The sequence below is a fragment of the Aythya marila genome (assembly GCF_965140915.1).
Source record: "Aythya marila genome assembly, chromosome: Z".
Classification (NCBI taxonomy): domain Eukaryota; kingdom Metazoa; phylum Chordata; class Aves; order Anseriformes; family Anatidae; genus Aythya; species Aythya marila.
The window spans coordinates 84033608-84052926 of record NC_139080.1 but is presented as its reverse complement, the minus strand read 5'-3'; the positions used below and the strand labels follow the sequence as shown (position 1 = coordinate 84052926).

Here is a 19319-nt window from a genome sequence, read left to right as displayed (position 1 = left end):
ATGCTACTGCATTAAATAGGTCTGGCCTTGAATAATATGTTAAGCCAAAGACTTCAGATGTGGCTCCTTACACTTAGAATACATCAGCTTGCTTCGCTTAAATTCAAGGGCAACTACTTCAGTTTAGCCAATCCAACATAACTGGTGAAGTCCCTAATTATTATAACCTCCTCAAAACAAGTTCTGAAATCAAACTTACCTCAGATGGTTCGCTGACTTCTGCGCCTCCCTGTATTGTATGAGCTAAGAGCTTCAGAAGATAGGGCTCTGCTTCTTCTGGTATGTTATCATCAATAACGGTCAGAGACAGCGTGACCAGCATCTGTCCTTGATCAAAATGTATCTCCCCTCTCTCTGGAACAAGGTCTGCAGTCACAGGTGAGGGATCACTGCTATTCCGAGTTATGACCCAGGTCACAGAAACATTTCCATGTGTTCCACCATTTCTTACGATTGTGATCTCTTCAAATCTATGGTTTTGAGTGAAAACAGAAATCTGTAACGTGCAATTATAATTAATATCGGTTTACTTAGTTATTTGTTCCCTGGAAGATTTATACTGACTTCAGTGGAATCAATATTAATTGCTGCTACTGACACCTGAGTCAGGACTTAAAATTTGTGAAATCATACCACACAAGTAGAATTTTCTCAGGTTGCTTATTCATGCGATAATATACCTAAAGACATGAATAATATATCTAAAGACATTAGTCAGAATTTATTTTGTTTACAGTAAGAAAGATACTATGAAGAGGAAACTTGGCATGTTTACATTTTTTCTCAGGAAAGATGTTAAATTTCAGAAACCTTTTTCTCAACTAAATTTCTACACTGTTTTATGGACTATATCAAAATATAATTATCAGGTGTGAGTGATTAAATAATTATTTTATTTAACATAAGGTGACTCAACTATTTGCCTATGTACTGAAATGCAATTTATCAATCTTTGTGACTATGGAAATGTCATGTTTCCTGTATCTGTGTGTAAGAAAAAAAAAAAAAAAAAAGAAAAAAAAAAGTGAATATTGAAGTGCTAGGCTCTACATACTAGAATTTGTTCATAAAATCATAGGCTGATACGTTACCTCTTTCTCTGGGAATGACCCACCATCACTAGCTAGCAGTGGACATTTTTACTGAAACTGGAAATATTGTATAGATATCAGTCCTGCCTGTAAAGATTTGTGTGGAGATTTGTTTTTAATTTATCTGTAAAATTACAAATATTTAACTTATTTGGAAGTCTATGGGTATTCAGTACTTCACAGGAGACACTCACCACCATTTTTTAACCAGAGACTGACTAATATACAGTATAGACAAAGATTTACTGGGAAAGAAACCCTGAAATATATTTTCCACTTGTATGAACAGGTGTGTGGCAGCATCACAACTTCACTAATCCATCTTTTAGATTACAGGTTTTTCAGTATTTTGATGATGTCATTAAATATTTACAGTTCTTATATATAGTTCTTAAATATTAAAATACTTTTGCATAATTAGACATTTTCTGCCTTGAAAATTATATATAGTTTATAATAATTACATGTTAGGTGATTTCTATATTAATTTTTCAGTAGTGATTTTATAATTACTGTCAGTGAAATCCTAAGAATGCTTTACAGTGCCAAACAAATCCCTTAACATGACGAGATACTGTTTGAAGGTCTGTAGTACCTTGAAATTTGGTCTTCATCAATGATAACAGTTTGAGCAAACAGGATACTGTTGATTGAAAGCACTCCGTAGGGTTTATCATTTGGTTGGATGGTGACGTGAACAACAGATGGATTAACCAAAATAGCATCTCCCTGTAACGTGTCCTTTAGGAGCATAATTTGGAAAGTCTCAGCAATTTCTGGTATGGCATCGTCAAGGATCTTGAATTTCATATATACTTCATGAACTAGAGGTGGGAAGACAATAGTTGTATTTGGCTGAAGATCTAGGAAGTCTAAATTGAGCTGTGCATGTGCTGTTGAATTCCCAGTTATGATGGTGTAACTGACAGAGACTTCACATTCATCAGGTCCAATTAATTTTCCGCTGTCATCCTTACCACGAACCACTTGAACTGTGAGCACATCAACTTCCTCAGGCACCATGTAAGTGCTCTGAGCAAATCGCACAGGGCTGTCATTTTTCTTAATATTAATCTGAACTGAATTCCTTGTGGTATTGATTTCAGCCCCTCCCTCCACACTCCTGAGATGAACAACAAACAATTCATCATTTTCAGGTATCTGGAAAAATAATAATTGCAACAGGGTGTAAGTCCCATTTCAAATATATGCAGAACACTTACTTAGAAATATGTTTCATATATTTCGCAAAAAAGGGAAATAATGTAAACATTACAACCTTTTTCATATTAATATAAACAGGCAAAAAGAAACTCGCTTGCAACTTTGAAAATCCCTTCTCAAAACTGAATGTTTCCATTTTCTAAGACATACTTCTATGCTCTGGAAATACAAAAATGTGGGAAAAGAAAAATATCTTTCTGTATCTTTCCAACTAGAGAGTGTGAGGAGATCCAAACCCAACTTGTGGAAGTTGCTCTGCTTGGAAACAAGTGTTCCTGCCAGTTATTTAGTCTGACATCTTGATTTGCTGATGTTAACACAGTTTTACATCTATGCATGCCTGAAAGAACAGAGGAACAACGTATGAACACAACCTACCTTGGTCCTTTTGTTATTTGCTGCTGAGAGAAATTCCACAACAAAATTGCTTATGTGTTACTAATGGCATTGCTTTGTTATAAGGCTGATGAATCCTTTCCATGTAGTTCTGTTTACTGAGCAAAAAAAGTTCAGAATTCCCTGTGGTCCAATATTTCTTCTCTTTGACACTCATTTGTTAATTGGCCACCCTTAGATCCTGTTTCAGGGCAAAAAACGGTATGCATGCAGCTGTCTTTGTAGCTGAGGCCAATTTTGTCCTTTGTTTGACTTGCGGCACTTAAACTTGCATAGTATTTTTGACTGATGCAGGTTGTGTTTTTTTTCCAACGTGAGATTTGCAAGTTCTCGGTCACCTCTCTCCTACACTACTATTTCCTATTTTATCTTATTAAAATTGATATTAACTTACGCTTGTTTTAGTTCACTAGTTCAAATATACTGTGTTCAAATACTAGTTCATATTTGCACTACAAAAATATGCATTTGACAGTCAGAATGTACATGCCATTTTAGTTGCAGATAAAATCTTAGTATCCTACATAAATAAGGCATTGTGGAGCTTTCAATTGCATCATGATTGACCGATAAATACACGAGTCAAACTTCAAATATAATAGTATAAATGATTTCCAGTGCTGCCTTGCCTCTTTAATTTTCTCTTAAACAAAGTTGCCATTCTACTCAAAAAGGAAATGTGCACAGGAAAAGTACTATAAATGCAGAGCTGTGAAAATCAGAACTACAGTCCCCTACCTTCTGTAAGGCTGCCCAATTCTGAAAAACACTTTTTTCATTGTTTTCCCTAACTCAGATCCTAAAAGCTCAAATTCAGTTCTGACAGTAATGCTGGATTCTTGTGAAGTCCATCATCATCATCATCAATAAAAGTTTTTGTGCAAAATTCATCTTTCACAAACACTTGTGAAAGACTTTCGCAGAGTGGGAAGATTGACTAGACATACCAAATACAGATCAAGTTTTTAGAAGTTTGAGGGCATTTGTCAGAATAAAAATAAATAAAATCACATCCTCCCAAGAGAAAAGACACTAACAATTTATTTCTGTGTGAAAGTCACTGAAATATTACATTGAATCAGAAAGAGATGTTTCCACACTTCAGCACCCCAGGTTGGCACAGCATCTTAACACTAGAGTATCAGTAGAAATGTGGAAGGACATTTTTTATAATTAACAGTAAAAAGGAAACAAGCCGCTTTACAGTTCTGTGCTCACTTCTGAAACAGACACATTTCACCATTATTTTTTTCTAATTAATTTCTCATTAAGTTGTTTTGTATTGTATTATTTTGATGTCCCTGTTTTCCCTCTTAAGCTCATTATAAAGGAGAAGAAAGACACAAAAGAAAAGTGTGGGTATGAAAAAAGGAAAATCACAAGTTGCAAATTAGAAGAATGTTTTCTTTACTCAGAGAAAAAAAAAGAAAGCCTCACAACCTATGAGTTGTTATGTGTTTTTTGTTTGTTTGTTTGTTTTTTAATTGGCCAATCTGAGAACAGAAAAATGTTAATTATCACCTAGTATTCATGCTTTTCACAAGATTGCATGTTTGTTTCAGGAATCTTATGTATTCTTAGAAGGATTTTTTCAAATATGTTTCTACCCTAAACATATCTGAAAACAAACAAACAAAAAACTATAAATCTTTTTCAATCTGTCTTTTCCCTGTGAATATTCAATCTGTCGTATTCTTTCTTTAGTGACAAAGATAACGTGTCTCCTCAGCCAGGACATGTTCATAAACTAAAAATATTCACTGATCAGAACTAAGGATGGAGCATTAGAAAGAGCAAAAATAATAGACCAGACAGCCAAAATTTAACATCACTTCATTAAATAGAACTGCTTTTAACCTTATTTAAGCCAAGGCTTTTTGTAACTTATTACTCTAAGTCTTTCCAGAACTGCAGTTAACCTTCTACATATCAAAGCCTAAGATGAAGCCTTGTTCCTACCTGATCATCAAGCACTGTTAAATTATAAATCAGCATCGATCTCCCAGGTGTGAATGTAATATTTCCCTTAGCTGGACTAAGGTCTTCTTCAGCTGGGTTTGGACCATCTTTTATCTGCAAAGAATTGATTTGTCTGATAAGAAGTATATAAATCTGGAATACAAATCCAGTGCAAGTACAATAACCAATATGCAGTGTGACTTGCATAACAAATGACTATCTGTTCAGCCATCTCCAACTTACAAACATGAACATTCAGTTGTGAAAATCTGCTCTTTTCTGGCAGACAGTGTAAGTCAGAACAAACACTCCGAAGAAATTCTGTATTTCCAGAATAAGAGGAAGAAAACTACTTCCATATAGGCCTATGGGGGCTCTTTATTATTTTTCTGATGCATAACTGACCCTTTCATATTACAGAAAGGATATTCATGCAAATTCAGTTTGAATCAATAGTATTTCATAATAAATTCCAAGACAAAGTAATAGTACTTACTGGTTTTGTGTCCCTTTGATCTTGACTTGTGATATTAAAGATACTAAATTTAGCAGTGAAACTCAAAATACTACAAAGCCTCTTAAAGGTCATACGGGATATTTTGTTTTGAGAACATTTTGTAAATTATTTTTCAACATACATATATAATGCTGTGAGATAGACCTAATTAATTGTCCAGATAAAATTTACTGTACCTTAGAACAAACACATTTGCAAAAAAAAAAAAAAAAAAGGAAAATGCACAGAGAATCATATTCAGTACTTTAACTGTTCATGCTACATTTAGTATTAATAAAATCCAGTGCAAAGCTTTTCTAGATTAAAGCTTTGAGGTCTAGTAAAGGCCTTACCCTTCCTTAACAGGCAACTAGTACAGAAATATCTATAGGAAAGATTTTATATATAATTTTAAAGTAACTAATAGAATCTGAACTACATAAGAAAAAGTAATCAACGAAGGCAGTAATTGCATCACATTCAAATCACATACGTAAATAACAGGATAAGTATTCACCATGATTAATTATTTTGAAAGCTTTAGTTACAGGGAATTCAAGATAGAGATCAAGACACAGATGATTATAGATTATACATAGATTATAGATTATACATATATAGATTATATGATTATACAGAAATTCACCAAATCCTGAGCACTCACAGTAGAAAGTTGGGATAATCATTAAAGACTCACTTGAATATTTGTATGTAAAATAAATAAATTCTTTTTTAAATTTAGATAAGACATTTCTTATATACTTAATATGCATTATTTTCTAGTAATACATACTGATGTTGCCTCACATACCTCTCTCTCTAAATGACAGAAAATACTCAGTTTTCTCTAGTACCTCTTAAACAGTCAATTAAACAGTCAGATAATTACAGTATTTTCTATATGACAGTTAATATGAATCCATTTTATGAAACAGATCTACCTAATGTTTATGTAGGTATTTTGTCCTTCTCCCTCTTTTGCAAACACTTCAATAAATTATGATTACAACCTCTCAGATTAAGCCAGCAGGCTACGGTATGAAGTCTTTTGGATAAACTCACCTCAAAAGTTATGATGACCGTCCCATAGGTTCCCCTCTCTCTAATTAGAGTGAGCGGTAAAAATTCATTTCTGCCCCTGGGCTCATTCACTGTGATTAAGGCAGACTAATGAGGAAGAAAAGGAACAGACAATCAGACACAGATCAAATATCACAGCAGAATGAAGAAACTGTTACCATAGAAATACCAAACTCCCACAGACAAGTTAATCCAATCTGCAAACCAGTCCACCGATGGCATAAATTTCCTAGCAACCAATTAGTTCAGCTAATAAAAACCTTGAAAGATTTCAAATAAAAAATTATCACGTAATGCAATTTGTGTGGGTTTTGTTGTTGTTGTTTGTTTGTTTATTTCTGTAAATGAACATAGTCAACATACACAAAGCCCTCGCATATTATCACTGGTATTTTTAGGAGCTCCTACACCCATTAAAAATAGGTTTTCAGCATCATGAAGTCATTTATTAGATAGCTAGCTATAAATGTACTCAGGACAATCATTTAGGTCATTGGTCACTTTTTTAGACTATTGTAGGAGACAGATTTTGAAGATATCCACTAATCCCAGGAGCAGCTTGGCTTAGTACTGTGACTCTAAAATTTTCTTATGTTCTTACGTTTTTTCAGGGAAGTCCTAAACAAAATTATGTTGTCAGAATGCTGTCAATAAGGCATAGCTACTCGTTCTACTAATACAACTTCTGTATTATTGCAAATAGCATCTGCTAGAGTAACAACAGCATCTTATCCCAGAGGGTGTTATAAAATGCATATATTATGACAATGTTCCCTCAGCTTGTCAGTCAAGTATAATAAGGCTCACTACTGATGGTAAAATGTATATATTCTCAAGATTTTCAAATCACATTTTTTACCTTTAACTTTCCTATGGTATTATTCCTCAGTGTCTTCCCTACTATATTTAGATCTTGACTTATAGATGAGGGGCAGTGAGACTGAACAACTTTAAGTAAGTTTTATCTTTAAGATGAGCAACATTGATATCCATCCAAGTGCGAGGCTCTCAGGCTATTTCTCAATACCTAAAAGCATACAGTAGTATTAAAGCTGTATATATGCATGAATTACATACATATGTATGAATTACCTCTAGAGACATTTTAAAATATGTAACTCAGAATCAGTTTTCAAGGGATTCAGTTGAATAACTAACCAGCATCTTTGAAAATTTCACCTTTATGCTTTCTAAAATTTTCATATATACCATATAAAAAGCCATACCATGTTAAAAGAAATTATTCCAAAAGCATTGTCATTTGATAAGATTGTTACAGTGACAGACTTGGGTGAGCCAAGCTTCATCTTTGCAGATGGTTTCTAAAATTAACAAAACAAAATAAGATATTAAATATGGTAAATATAGGCAAAAATAAAAACATCTTGATTTTACTGTTTTAAATATTATTCTCTGAAAATTGTATGTCTTTTTATTAAATATTACAGTAAAATTTATTTAAAGCAACAGAATGCAGCAAAATAATTCTTCCTCATTTAGGAAGTATATTCTATATGGTCAACAGCAAAGTGCATGAAACAAACCTTTCGAAGGATTACTTGCAGTTTGGCAATCTATTAGGAATAGGGAACCAGGTTTGAAGCACGTAGCTCTGCCAAGAACTCAAAAATTATTCTTTTTTCTTTTCTTTCTTTTTTTTTTTTTTTTTTTTCCTAGCACTTGTATAAAACTGAAACTTTGAAGCTATTTTGTGTACTGAGTTATCAACTAGAGGAAACATTATTTACAGTGTTGTAAAAATGAGCTACTACATTTACATGTCAAAAGAAGGAAAAATATAGACTTCTACACTCACTGCCAACATTTCCTGAAATGTATAAAAAGCATGATTTTTTTAATTTACAGAACTGATTTCAAAATTAGTCATGAACTGCTACCTTAAAAAAATATATAAAATAAATTTTTTTGTGAGCTCCTCATAGAATGAATCCCATGAGATGGAACCATATGCACAGATTTATCAATGTGTTTTTTAAAAATTGGTTGTTCAAAGGGAAGTCTTGTTTACCCTCTGCAGGACTGGAAATCATTCTGCTTTTTTTGCTACTTCTACCCTTTCTTGTAGGTGCAGTGTGTAGGAAAACAGGAAAGGTTGACCTTTCACAGTCTAATTCCTTGGCACTCTAGCATAATGCCTTCAGATACCCACAACTGAATGCAGTGCTTGCTGAAGTTTCAGAATATGTCTATACTGCACAGCAACATCACATAGACTCCCACAGGAACAACAAAACTTTCTTAAAAGGAGCATAAGAACCATCCTGGCTAGTCTCCAAATTTTAGTTCTTACCTATTAAGACTCAGACCCACAAGCATGACTGCACAGAGTTCTACAGAATACCATTCATTTCTGTCAGATTACATAGCATTTTCTGGCCAAAGGGATAAATTGAAAAACTTAGACTTACTGGTAATGTCAAGTAAAATGTGAATGTCTCATCAGCCTCCGGAAGGTCATCATCACAGACAGATATATACACTGTTCGGTTTGTTTCTGTATCAGGTATAAATGCAGCTGCATATGTGTCAAAAAAGTCTCCTGTATCTTCTCCATAAAGCTACAATAAATACACAAGTGAGTGACATCTTCACCTACAATCTTCTTTAATATTATTCTGGACTAATTATATGGATTTCATGCATTTTTCTATGCACATGATTCCTCCCACTGTTTACCCTGCTATTATATAGTTTATTTATAGACAGAAAGTACAAACAATAGCCTCTTGTATCCATACTAAGTAACCAGAAATAACAACACTTCATTCAGAACCACTTATGACGTGGTTCCTTAAAACTGGTTATCTTTTGCTTAATGTACCATATGACCAGTTTTTAATTAAAAGATTGTTCTGAGCACAGAGCTGCACACCATGTATTAACTCACCTGAATTACACTTGCCCTAAAGTGAAACTGTCCTCTGCCTACCTCTCTCTCTCTAGGGACTAGAATAAGTTCAGTTTAACCTAGATTAATGTTTAGATTGCCAAAGATGGGCAAGCTGAATTTTAAAATGTAAAGCTCTGCTTTCACATCATTCAACAAAGGAAAAGTGCACCAAATCAAATATTAAGTAAAGTGCTTATAGGACGGATTGCAGAGCCAGTGGTGTCAAGACTGGCAAAATCTGTAGGCTAATTTTACAGTTTGAAGCTGAGATTAAATGGCATAGTCCTGGCATTTACCTGTTTTTGCAAGATTTTCTTGACTGTGACCTGATGAACTGCCAAATTCTCCAATGCATTCAGTACGTCATTTCAAAAACATCCCCATGGCTGCTACACCTTAAACTACCACCCTTATAGGCACTGACAGTTTGCACAGACCACTGTGAAAAAAAAGCTATTCTTTTTTTGAGAATAATGAAATTAGAATTTCAATGAAGAGGCAACAAAGTATAGTTGATATTTTTGTGTCTGTCACCTCTCATTGGACATTTTGGCGACTGTATTTTTTAAGTATCTGAACCAACGCTAGACCTACCAAAAGACTTTTATGAAAATGGATTGTATTTTTTTTTCTAAAGGAGATCAGGTCTAATACAAAAACTAAGTTACTCTGTTTGTTATGCCAACATATAACACTACTTTCAAACTAAAATCACATTTTCTCAAGGTTTCCTCCTTAGATGTTAATAAACTCTTAAATCCCTGCAGATCAATTTCTATTCATTGTGATTTTTAAGATACGTATTTTGAGAATAAACTGTATCACAGTATAGATACTCAGTTTCTTTTGCCTACCCACTAAAACAAATCATGAGCAGTACATCTCTGCTACTCTGCTGTGTTGTCCTTATTCACACCCAATAAAATCTTACTCCATACACATACAGTTTAACACACTCTGAAGGGTTTAATCATTTAAATGGAGTACAATTGAAATCATGGTTATTAACAGCTAAAAGATAAAATCAATGATGAAAAGATAAAATCAATGATGTAAAAATAGTAACTGACCTCTCAAAGAACGGACTCAAAAAGTGGAGTAGCTATTAAAATCCTAAAATCACAGAATAACAGAATAGTTTGGCTTGGAAGGGACCTTAAAACCAATCCCCCAGCCCAGGGCAGGGACACCTCCCCCCAGCCCAGGCTGCCCCCAGCCCCATCCAGCCTGGCCTTGGGACTGCCAGGGATGGGGCAGCCACAGCTCCTCTGGGCAGCCTGGGCCTGGGCCTCACCACCCTCTGAGGGAAGAATTTCCTCCCTGTATCTGATCTAAACCTATCTTTTTTGGGTTTAAAGCCATTCCCCTTGCCCTATCCCTACACCCCCTGACACAGAGTCCCTCCCCAGCTTTCCTGCAGCCCCCTTTAGGCACTGGCTGGCTGCTGTGAGGTCTCCCGGGGACCTTCTCCTCTCCAAGCTGAACAACCCCAGCTCCCTCAGCCTGGCTCCATGGGAGAAGGTTCTAAACTGCAGGTTCTAGAGTAATCTTGAAAATAAGAAGTCATTAAATAGATGCATTTTCATTATGAATGCACAGCTAGCATCAAAACCAAACTTTGTCCTGAGCCGCTTGAGCTGGCTCCTTCAAGAAATGTTTAAACCATTTTCTTGACACCACTGACACTGACAAAAGGAATTTGCTCAGTTACAGAAACTGGGTTTGGCTTATCCAAACCATAGAATCATGGAATATCCTGAGTTGGAAGGGGGCCATGAGGATCACCGCGCCCAACTCCTGGCTTCACACAGGACCACCCAAAAATTAAACCACGTGTCTGAGCATTGTCCAAACACTTGTTGCACTCCAACAGGCTCAGTGCCATGACTTTGGGCAGCCTGTCCCAGTGCCTGACCACCCTCTGGGTGCAGAACCTTTCCCTAACCCCCATCCTGACCCTGCCCTGTCCCAGCTCCATGCCATCCCCTCGGGTCCTGTTGCTGTCCCCAGAGAGCAGAGCTCAGCGCCTGCCCCTCCGCTCCCCTCGTGAGGGAGCTGCAGGCTGCCATGAGGCCACCCCTCAGCCTGCTCTGCTCTGGGCTGAGCAAACCCAGGGACCCCAGCCGCTCCTCATACATCTTGCCCTCAAGACCCTTCACCGTCTCTGTTGCCCTCCTTCAGATGCTCTCTAAGAGCATCGTGGCCTTTGTATTTTGTAGCACCCAAAGCTGCACATAGTGCTCATGGTGAGGCTGCACCAGTGCAGCGCAGAGCGGGACAATCCCTTCCCTCGAACTGAAGCACTGTCCCAGCGAAGTATCACATTCCTTTTTGTTGTCTTGGTACAAGCATAAGCAACATTCAAAGCTTCAAAAATACATTAATATTTAGTGACGATACAACTGGCATGGTTTCTTACCGACACAACTGCTGTGACGTTAGCAGGCTTCCCTGTTCTCTCGATTACAAGGCGTATAACAGTTGTACTTGTTTCATTAACTACAAATTCTGTTTGTCCACTGAACTTCACTTCTGTTTCTCCAGATGTGAAATGAATGAGTAGCAATAAAAGCAAATAAACTAATAAAGAATCAGAGGGCATCCCTATAGAGAAGAAAAAAAAAAAAAAGAAGAATTAAAAATAAATTGTGTATCTAAAACATGTAAAACAACCTCTGTTGGCCTTACCAATGCAGTCAACCTTTCTGGAAATGCTTCTGCAAATCCTTCAAATACCATGATTTTCTTGTAAACTTCAGAAATGAGACAAAAACAAGCACAGGTCTCAGCCACAATCAAGTTAGACAGCATAATTATCTTCTGGATTCAATTCTGTTTTCATAATTTTAATCTAATGATATTCTAAAAAACCTATATCGATGTTTTCCAAATGGAGGAATAAGTAGCTTTTAAGGAAAAAAAAAAATATATATATATTTTTATATTTATATATAAATATAATTTTATATTTATATATAAATATAAATATATTATATTTAAAATATAAATTTATATAAATTTATATATAATTTATATATAATTTAATATAAATTATAAATTTATAATATAATTTTATATTTATATATAAATATATATATATATATTTTTTTTTTTTTTAAAGAAAAGCCACAACTGTTTTCATATCTAACCAACCAAAAATAACTTGAGGGTTTACAGTTCAATACTTCTTGTATTTTTTTTTTCCTTTTAATCTCTTTGATTCTCTTTAGAAATATAAATGAACTGGCATGAAAGGTGAAGACCTGGGTGTCTGCAGTCATCTCACAGACTGTTTTTGACATTTTATGGACCATGAAATGTTCTTAAACATTTGCATATTTACATGATGTTCTTTTGACTGCTTATCTCATGATTCTTTCACGTTCTCCTGTCATACAGAATTGCTGTGGCACATTTTACTGTGATCATAACCTTTACACAGACAGATACTTATTTTTATTTGTTTATGCACAATGTTTGGTTTTCTTTTCTCTTAAGATAAGACAACTTACACTAAGGTGGTTTATCTTTCTTACATCACAGATCAATTACATGATGTAACACATATTTTTAAGTTCCGGTGAGGTCATTAGGTATTAATACTCTTAAAGATGCATTTTTAAGAGGCTTTGGCACAACAAACTGGAAACAGATGCTATGTTATGCAGAAGCTCATATTGTGTACAGTGGGGATCAGAACTAAGCACTTGGACGTGGAATGGAGCAAATTTCTGCCATGAGATTCTGAGCAATTAATGAACAAACCAAGAGAACATTAAGACCAGAAAGTACTATGGCATGGATCTTTAATAGAATCAGTTCTTTCAGCACGTTTCTTTTAACTTGCAGTCACAATTTTATAATTTTAATTTTAAATCTCTGTACAAAAGATACAAATATCTGTGTGATTACATTTAAATAAATTGTCACTTTGCATAAAATTGTGCTTCCAAGTACTGTGTTTTTCAGGTTAATCTGTCAATGTCAATTGGATGAATTGTACAGAAAATACTCCATATCAATTATATTTAAGCAAAGCTGTGTTAGCAAGAACTCATCCTTATTACTTGTAACAGTTAATGAAAGTGCTGTCAGAAATGGTCAGAAGATTTTTTAAATTTATGAAAATTTCTGAAAATTACTGAAACATATTTTTTAAAGTGTATGTCAAATTTATAATCAGAAAACACTTCAGATCCAGTATGGATTTTAAGTCTTATATGTATGCACGCAGATAACGTTTATCTTCTACTGAACAGAGAACAAACTAGTCATCAGACAACTAAAATTATCAAAGCTTCAGAAAGAATTCAGGACTTTCTTTCTTCTTACAATAAAGTCTGTCTGGATAAGGGTTAATTTTACACTGTGGGGATTCAAAAATCTGCTTTCAGACAATTAAAGAACAGACGACATAAGTTGCAAATACAGACAAGAACACTAACAGTGTCTCTCAGAATTCTTATGAAATTGGTGGGATGACAATATCAGCTGACTTTAATTACTTGCAATAAAATGTTCACCTAGCTCCACTGAACATCACCGAGGGAGTAGGTTTGCAATGAAACTCAGTGCAAAAAACCAGGGCCAACCATTGAAAAATTTTACAATGTACTTAAAATGTGTTTCATTATTTCCATCAAGAAAGTCACACAGTAAAATAATTTTGCTGCAGAACTTCACACTGCTACAAACTGAACTTTTATTACCGTGAACACGGTCATTCAAGATCTCTCTGCTTTTTATTAAGAAGTAAATGCATAACAGACTTCCAGGAACAAAGTTTTTCCTACATGGTGATCTCTGTGGTGATGTTAGTGCAAAAAAATATTACCATAAGAAGCAAAGATGAAAAATACATTACAATAAAAATCAGGACTTAAAATCCTCCACATTTCAAAAGCAGACTCTATTAATCTGCAAGATTATTATTATTATTATTTATTATTTTTTTAATGTGGAACTGCTCAGAAAAATACAAGCTTTCAAGCCTGAAAGTGAACAGTTCCGTAACCTTTGTAAACTCCTAGACAATTACACTGTCTGCAAATGCAGGCATCATCCATACTAAACTGAGGAATTTGTTGACCTTTTAGCTTCAGCTGTTACCTTGTCATAGACTTCGCAAATATCTTCCCACGGTACATGCTTCTAGTAAGTAATACTGAAAACATGATCCTTCAGGGCAAGATTACAAAGTTTAGGATTACTTGAATTCTATTACTTCTACTAGAGAGCATTCTAAAACTATAGGATTACTCCTGTGGAACAAGAGAGGTTTCACAATCATACCATCAATTATTTAGTTGGTGCATATTCTTCCTTGTTACATTATTTGTACTAAGATTTACCTTGCACAGCCTGCCAAAAGTAATTTTTACTCTGCTGACATAAACTCAGCTTTGAAAAAAAAAAAATGTAATATAGTAAATACAACATCAGACAAGACTTAGAGAATGCAGAACAAATTTATTCAAAGAGCCAAAAAGATATTTTAGGTCACAGTATTTTATTTTATTAAATATCAACTCAATTTGTGTACTAAATTCCTGGTTTTGCTACACAAATTTGTATTGGAACATAATTTGTTCCATGTTAACGGCAAAGCATAGAGTTCAGCAGAAGCCTTTGTAAAACCATGGATTAAAAAATGACTCTTCCCCACCTTCCTCACCCCAGTATATTGCTGGTAATTTTGATTTTTTTTTTTCAAATGAAGCTGAAGCTGTAGTTCTTGTTCACTGCTAAGTTTTGGTAAACCATGCATTTGGAGGATCAGACAGACTGTCCTCTTTGATTCAGTTAAATTTCATTTTTTTCAATCGAGAATATTCAGTCCAGCTATTAATAAGATTAATGAATTAAAGTCTTTTTTTTTTTTTTTTTTTTTAACAACAACTAGTAGTGGGATATCATACACCTCCAGAATATCTGCAAGTCTATGGACCAATTCTATTACTGTGTTACTGGTTACTAAAGCCATCCCAAATAATGATTTGTTAAAATCATTAAAAATAATTAAAAATAATGTTTAAAAAAAGTTAAAAAAAAAAAAAAGCATAAAAATAAGCAAAAATATAAAGCAGTATTATGTAATGAGATCTCGATGATCTCTTTAATGGGCTTATAATAAAGACACCTAGCATCAAAACCAAAGTAACTCTCCAACAAGTTACCTAGGCATTCTAATAGTATTAGAGAATTTTAAAAGTCTAAAAAGTACATTCTTCAGGATTATAATAAAAAGGCAAAGAAATCAAACTCAGTAATTGAGTAATGATCCCTAACTAATGTTTGCAATTTATAGCACTTTCTGAAGTGCAGTTATACTTCCCCTGACAAAGCAGACTCTTAGAATAGGACCCAGCATACACTGATTTAACACAGTAATTTCCACAGTAATGTCACAAATCATGTAAGCAATACCACTTCAATCTACTGTCCAGCTGGAGTTAAGGAGATGTAGGCTTGTGAAACTGCTGTTTCTCATAACTCATGAATCACCAAGATTAGCTTACTTTTTCCACTCAGTTTCTGGAACAAATATGGGATGAAGATTATAAACTTTATAAGGAGTGAGTGGTCTTTTCAGCAGACTTATATAAAGAATGGGAAGACTTTTCTGTTGAGTTTTACACTGGCTTTCATGCTTAATAAATAAAAACCCTCTAGAAAGTGAGGATAACCTGGGTGTTTTTAGTGAAAGATGAGGAAACCTATAAACCAGGGGCACATGCAAAGATTAAGAGAAATAAAAGGTCTGCAAAAGACTCTAAACCTGAAAAGCAGTAAGTAGAGGATGCCAGATATGAATCAGAGAATGGCAAAAGAAAGGGGAGCTCGCTAACGAAGCAGACAGAAAGCCTGATTAAGTACCCTGTCCCTCAGACTTGCCACTGCTGCTTGGCAGAAGAAACAAGCAAGCATTCTGAGGCAGGACCTCTCCAGCTCAGCAGCCACGGCTTGATTACCACTGCTCATCCCTGCACTGCTCATTGTAGATTTCTAAAGTCCACCGATGTGGCACAGCACAGCAAGCGAAGTCTGGTGCACTTTTCACTGCCTGTCCTTGTCTACTCCCCGTGATTACAAATCCCCAGCCAAGTAGAACATTCAAAAACTGGCATGCCTGGTACTTTGCATTGAGTACAGCATTACCGCCATCAATGGTTGCCAGACAGAAGTCTATTCACAGCAGAGATGTCAGCACCCAGCAGCATCTTTGGTTGAATACAATGAGAGAGAAATACATGTGCTCTTTCATATGTAAAGAGGAGATTCTCTGTAGCACGCTGGAACAGAACAGAGCAAGAAGTTTCACAAGGTCATTGCTCTCCCTGCACCTGTTGCAGAAATATATTAAAAGCCTGTGTATTATCAACATTTCTATTTTTGTCAGTTTCAGAACCACTGAAACTTACAACAGTTTTGATGAAAAACCTGGGAAAGCAGGAGAACTAGATTTGATGGTCTAAAATTCTACTTTATGCATTGTTGTGATGCCACATTGACACAAAAATCTCAGACTGTTGATGTGGGATTTTTTTTCAACATTGCTTCAATGTTCTCACAGTCCCCACATATTCAAAAAGGAGACACAAACACTGTGCATGCAAAATCTAGCATTTGGATAGTGGGCACTAACCAAGTGTTCACTTTTTTTTGTTTGTTTGTTTGTTTTGGATTTGTTTTTTGTTTGTTTGTTTCTTCATTTTTCTTTAGATGTGGGATAAGTCTCTCACTGTAACATGGACTAGAAAAGAGGGTTCCAAAACCACTATTATGAACAAATATCTGTGTGGTTTTTGTTTGTTTGTTTGTTTGTTGTTTGGTTGGTTTTTGTTTCTTTTGTGTTTTTTTCTTCGTCTTCAACATGCTTCAAGGTGAATAAAGCATGACTATTACAGTAAGTAACAACAACTAATGCTTTCTCTGCACCCCTTCTCACTCTGGTCTGCATGAACAGTTGCAGTGTTTCAGGCAAGAATCTGCTTCCATGATTCCCATGCATGTTATTTGGTGTCACTGACACTAATTCTCCAGAGTTTCCTGTCTTCTTCCTTACCATAAAAGCACTGTAGGTGTCTGCCCATCCTCTCCCTTTTTTACTAACATTGGAAAGTGTTAGACAGAGAATAAATGCAGACTACGAGGTGCCAAAACCCCATGTAATCTTTCAAGGTCCTGAAGTTTTAGGGCTCAGCTGCTTGCTCACAAGTTGCTGCCATGACCTTACCACAGCACAACCTCAAGTACTAAAAAGATGCATCTGCATCTGGGACACTGATATCAGATTCACCTGATCATTTGCTTTATAAGAATTTCAGGTGTTTTTTTTTTTTTTTTTTTTATCTTATTATTGATGGCCAAATGTATCACCAGGAATGGTAATTATTGTACTGAAAATGGTAAACCTGGCAATGACAGAGCCCTGATGACAAATTTAAATCATCTCCTCTTGTTAATAGATGCCACTAGGAGGAAAAAAGAGTAATAGGCCCAGAGCACCTCTTGCAAGTTTTCTGGCAGTTGCTTCATTTTGCTTCCTCAGAAGAATTTGAATGGATCTAAACTACACATTTGAATTTTAAGTTCTAAAGCACATAATAATTACTAGAGAACCCAGTTTTAACTCGTAAAGACTTTCTGAGGTAACCACTTGCTCCGCTTGTTCCCATTCAGAGCAGGGAATAAAAGACAAAACTAACAAGAAGCGCTGAATCCACTACTTCTGTGCAAACAGCATGCAGAGGGAATACAATCCTGTTCTACAAACATGTGCTGTTACCTTATAATTTGCTGGTCTAACAGAGAACCAGACAATAATTTTGAATAGCTGTAGGAGTCAGATTATTTTAATCCAAAGTAACTCTGATGAAATGACTCACAGTTATTAAGGTTACTTTATATTTAGAACACAAATCACAGCCTACTGAAAACAAACTTTGGCTGAAATCTGCTAATCAGAATGTTCAGAAAAACACCAGTAGGAAGCTGAATATACTCTAACTTGTACAGTTAATAAATAAATAATAATAAAAAAGTCCAGTAACACTGATTTCAGCTGCAGAACTTCAAATTTATTTTATGCAACTGAAGAGAATCTATTCACATCTAGCTCTAACTATACATGTATACCCTAACAAATCAATGTATTATTTTGGAATCATATATATATTTTGTGATAGATATATATGTGTCATATATATATATATACATTTATATTTATCATATAGTATAGGTTTAAGTAAAAGGCAAATCAATAAGTTTTCAGCTCCACCCCAGAAATTCTTTTCTACACATGTAAAAACAGCAGAGATCCTTCACTAACAGAGATTATTTTACAAGGTTATCCAGGGTCTGGGTTTTTATCTGTGGAATTCTGTCCACAGCACAGTTTGAAACACTCTAAGTAAGCTCTCACTCTTGTTCTCAGACAGTTTCTTGAATGACGAATGCAAGCAGATGCAACACAATAGAAAACAAAAAACTATGAAGATGCTTAGCACTCCCAAATCACACTTATGTAGAAGCAACTGCATGACTGAGGCTGTCTCAGGATCAGGCTCGTGCATATATGGTACAAGAAATCCAGCTGAGAAAGGTCTGCAGGCTTCAGTGAGGAACAAGCTATTTATTCTACTTGAGTAAAGATCTTATAATTTCCATTTGTATCTCCACTTCAGAGGTTTTTCTCATGTCCTCAACACTTAACAAATTTTTAGAACTTGTGAGCCAAGGACAAAAACTACCACAGCGTCAAGTACCTAATACTTGTCCTGAATGAAGTACTGTGGCCTGAATGAATAGCATATATCAGAATAAGTAATTTGGGCATTCTGCAACCTGCTGGTCATTTTTCTCATACTGAGAACCAAAAATAGAATGGCCTGTTTTGTAATAGCACTGCATGCATAATCTGAATAATCTTGCAATAAAAAAATCCATAGGGTACAGAACAGTAAATTATAGCCTGACGGTGAGGATTAGATGGCATTATGTGAGATATACTGACAGAAGAATTATGGCTATCCACAGTGGATCCTGACAAGTTAATACGCATTTATGAGCCAAACAGTATTTTAATGGGTTGACTAGTTATTAGAATAAATGTCTGAGTTATTCTTGATTTCATAAAATCTTATTACTAAATATGAAAACA

The 19319-nt window shown here is 35.1% G+C and overlaps 1 protein-coding gene across 4 annotated transcripts in view; it reads right to left on the bottom strand.

Annotated features, from left to right (window-relative positions):
* ADGRV1 (adhesion G protein-coupled receptor V1) overlaps positions 1 to 19319 on the bottom strand; it is a 287686-nt gene that overhangs the window by 264130 nt on the left and 4237 nt on the right. For 3 of the 4 annotated variants that reach the window (XR_014319280.1, XM_082782584.1, XM_082782586.1), the window contains exons 2-8: positions 11577 to 11761; positions 8676 to 8825; positions 7473 to 7568; positions 6229 to 6333; positions 4671 to 4784; positions 1687 to 2252; positions 200 to 470 (exon numbers count right to left, since the gene is read on the bottom strand). Coding sequence is in view for 3 of the 4 variants with exons in the window: in XM_082782584.1 (XP_082638710.1) it covers positions 200 to 470; positions 1687 to 2252; positions 4671 to 4784; positions 6229 to 6333; positions 7473 to 7568; positions 8676 to 8825; positions 11577 to 11761 (1487 nt within the window). In the remaining variant the exon portion in view is untranslated. Of the gene's footprint in view, positions 1 to 199; positions 471 to 1686; positions 2253 to 4670; positions 4785 to 6228; positions 6334 to 7472; positions 7569 to 8675; positions 8826 to 11576; positions 11762 to 16315; positions 16379 to 19319 lie in introns of those variants that run through there. The other variant, XM_082782585.1, reaches the window with a different exon arrangement.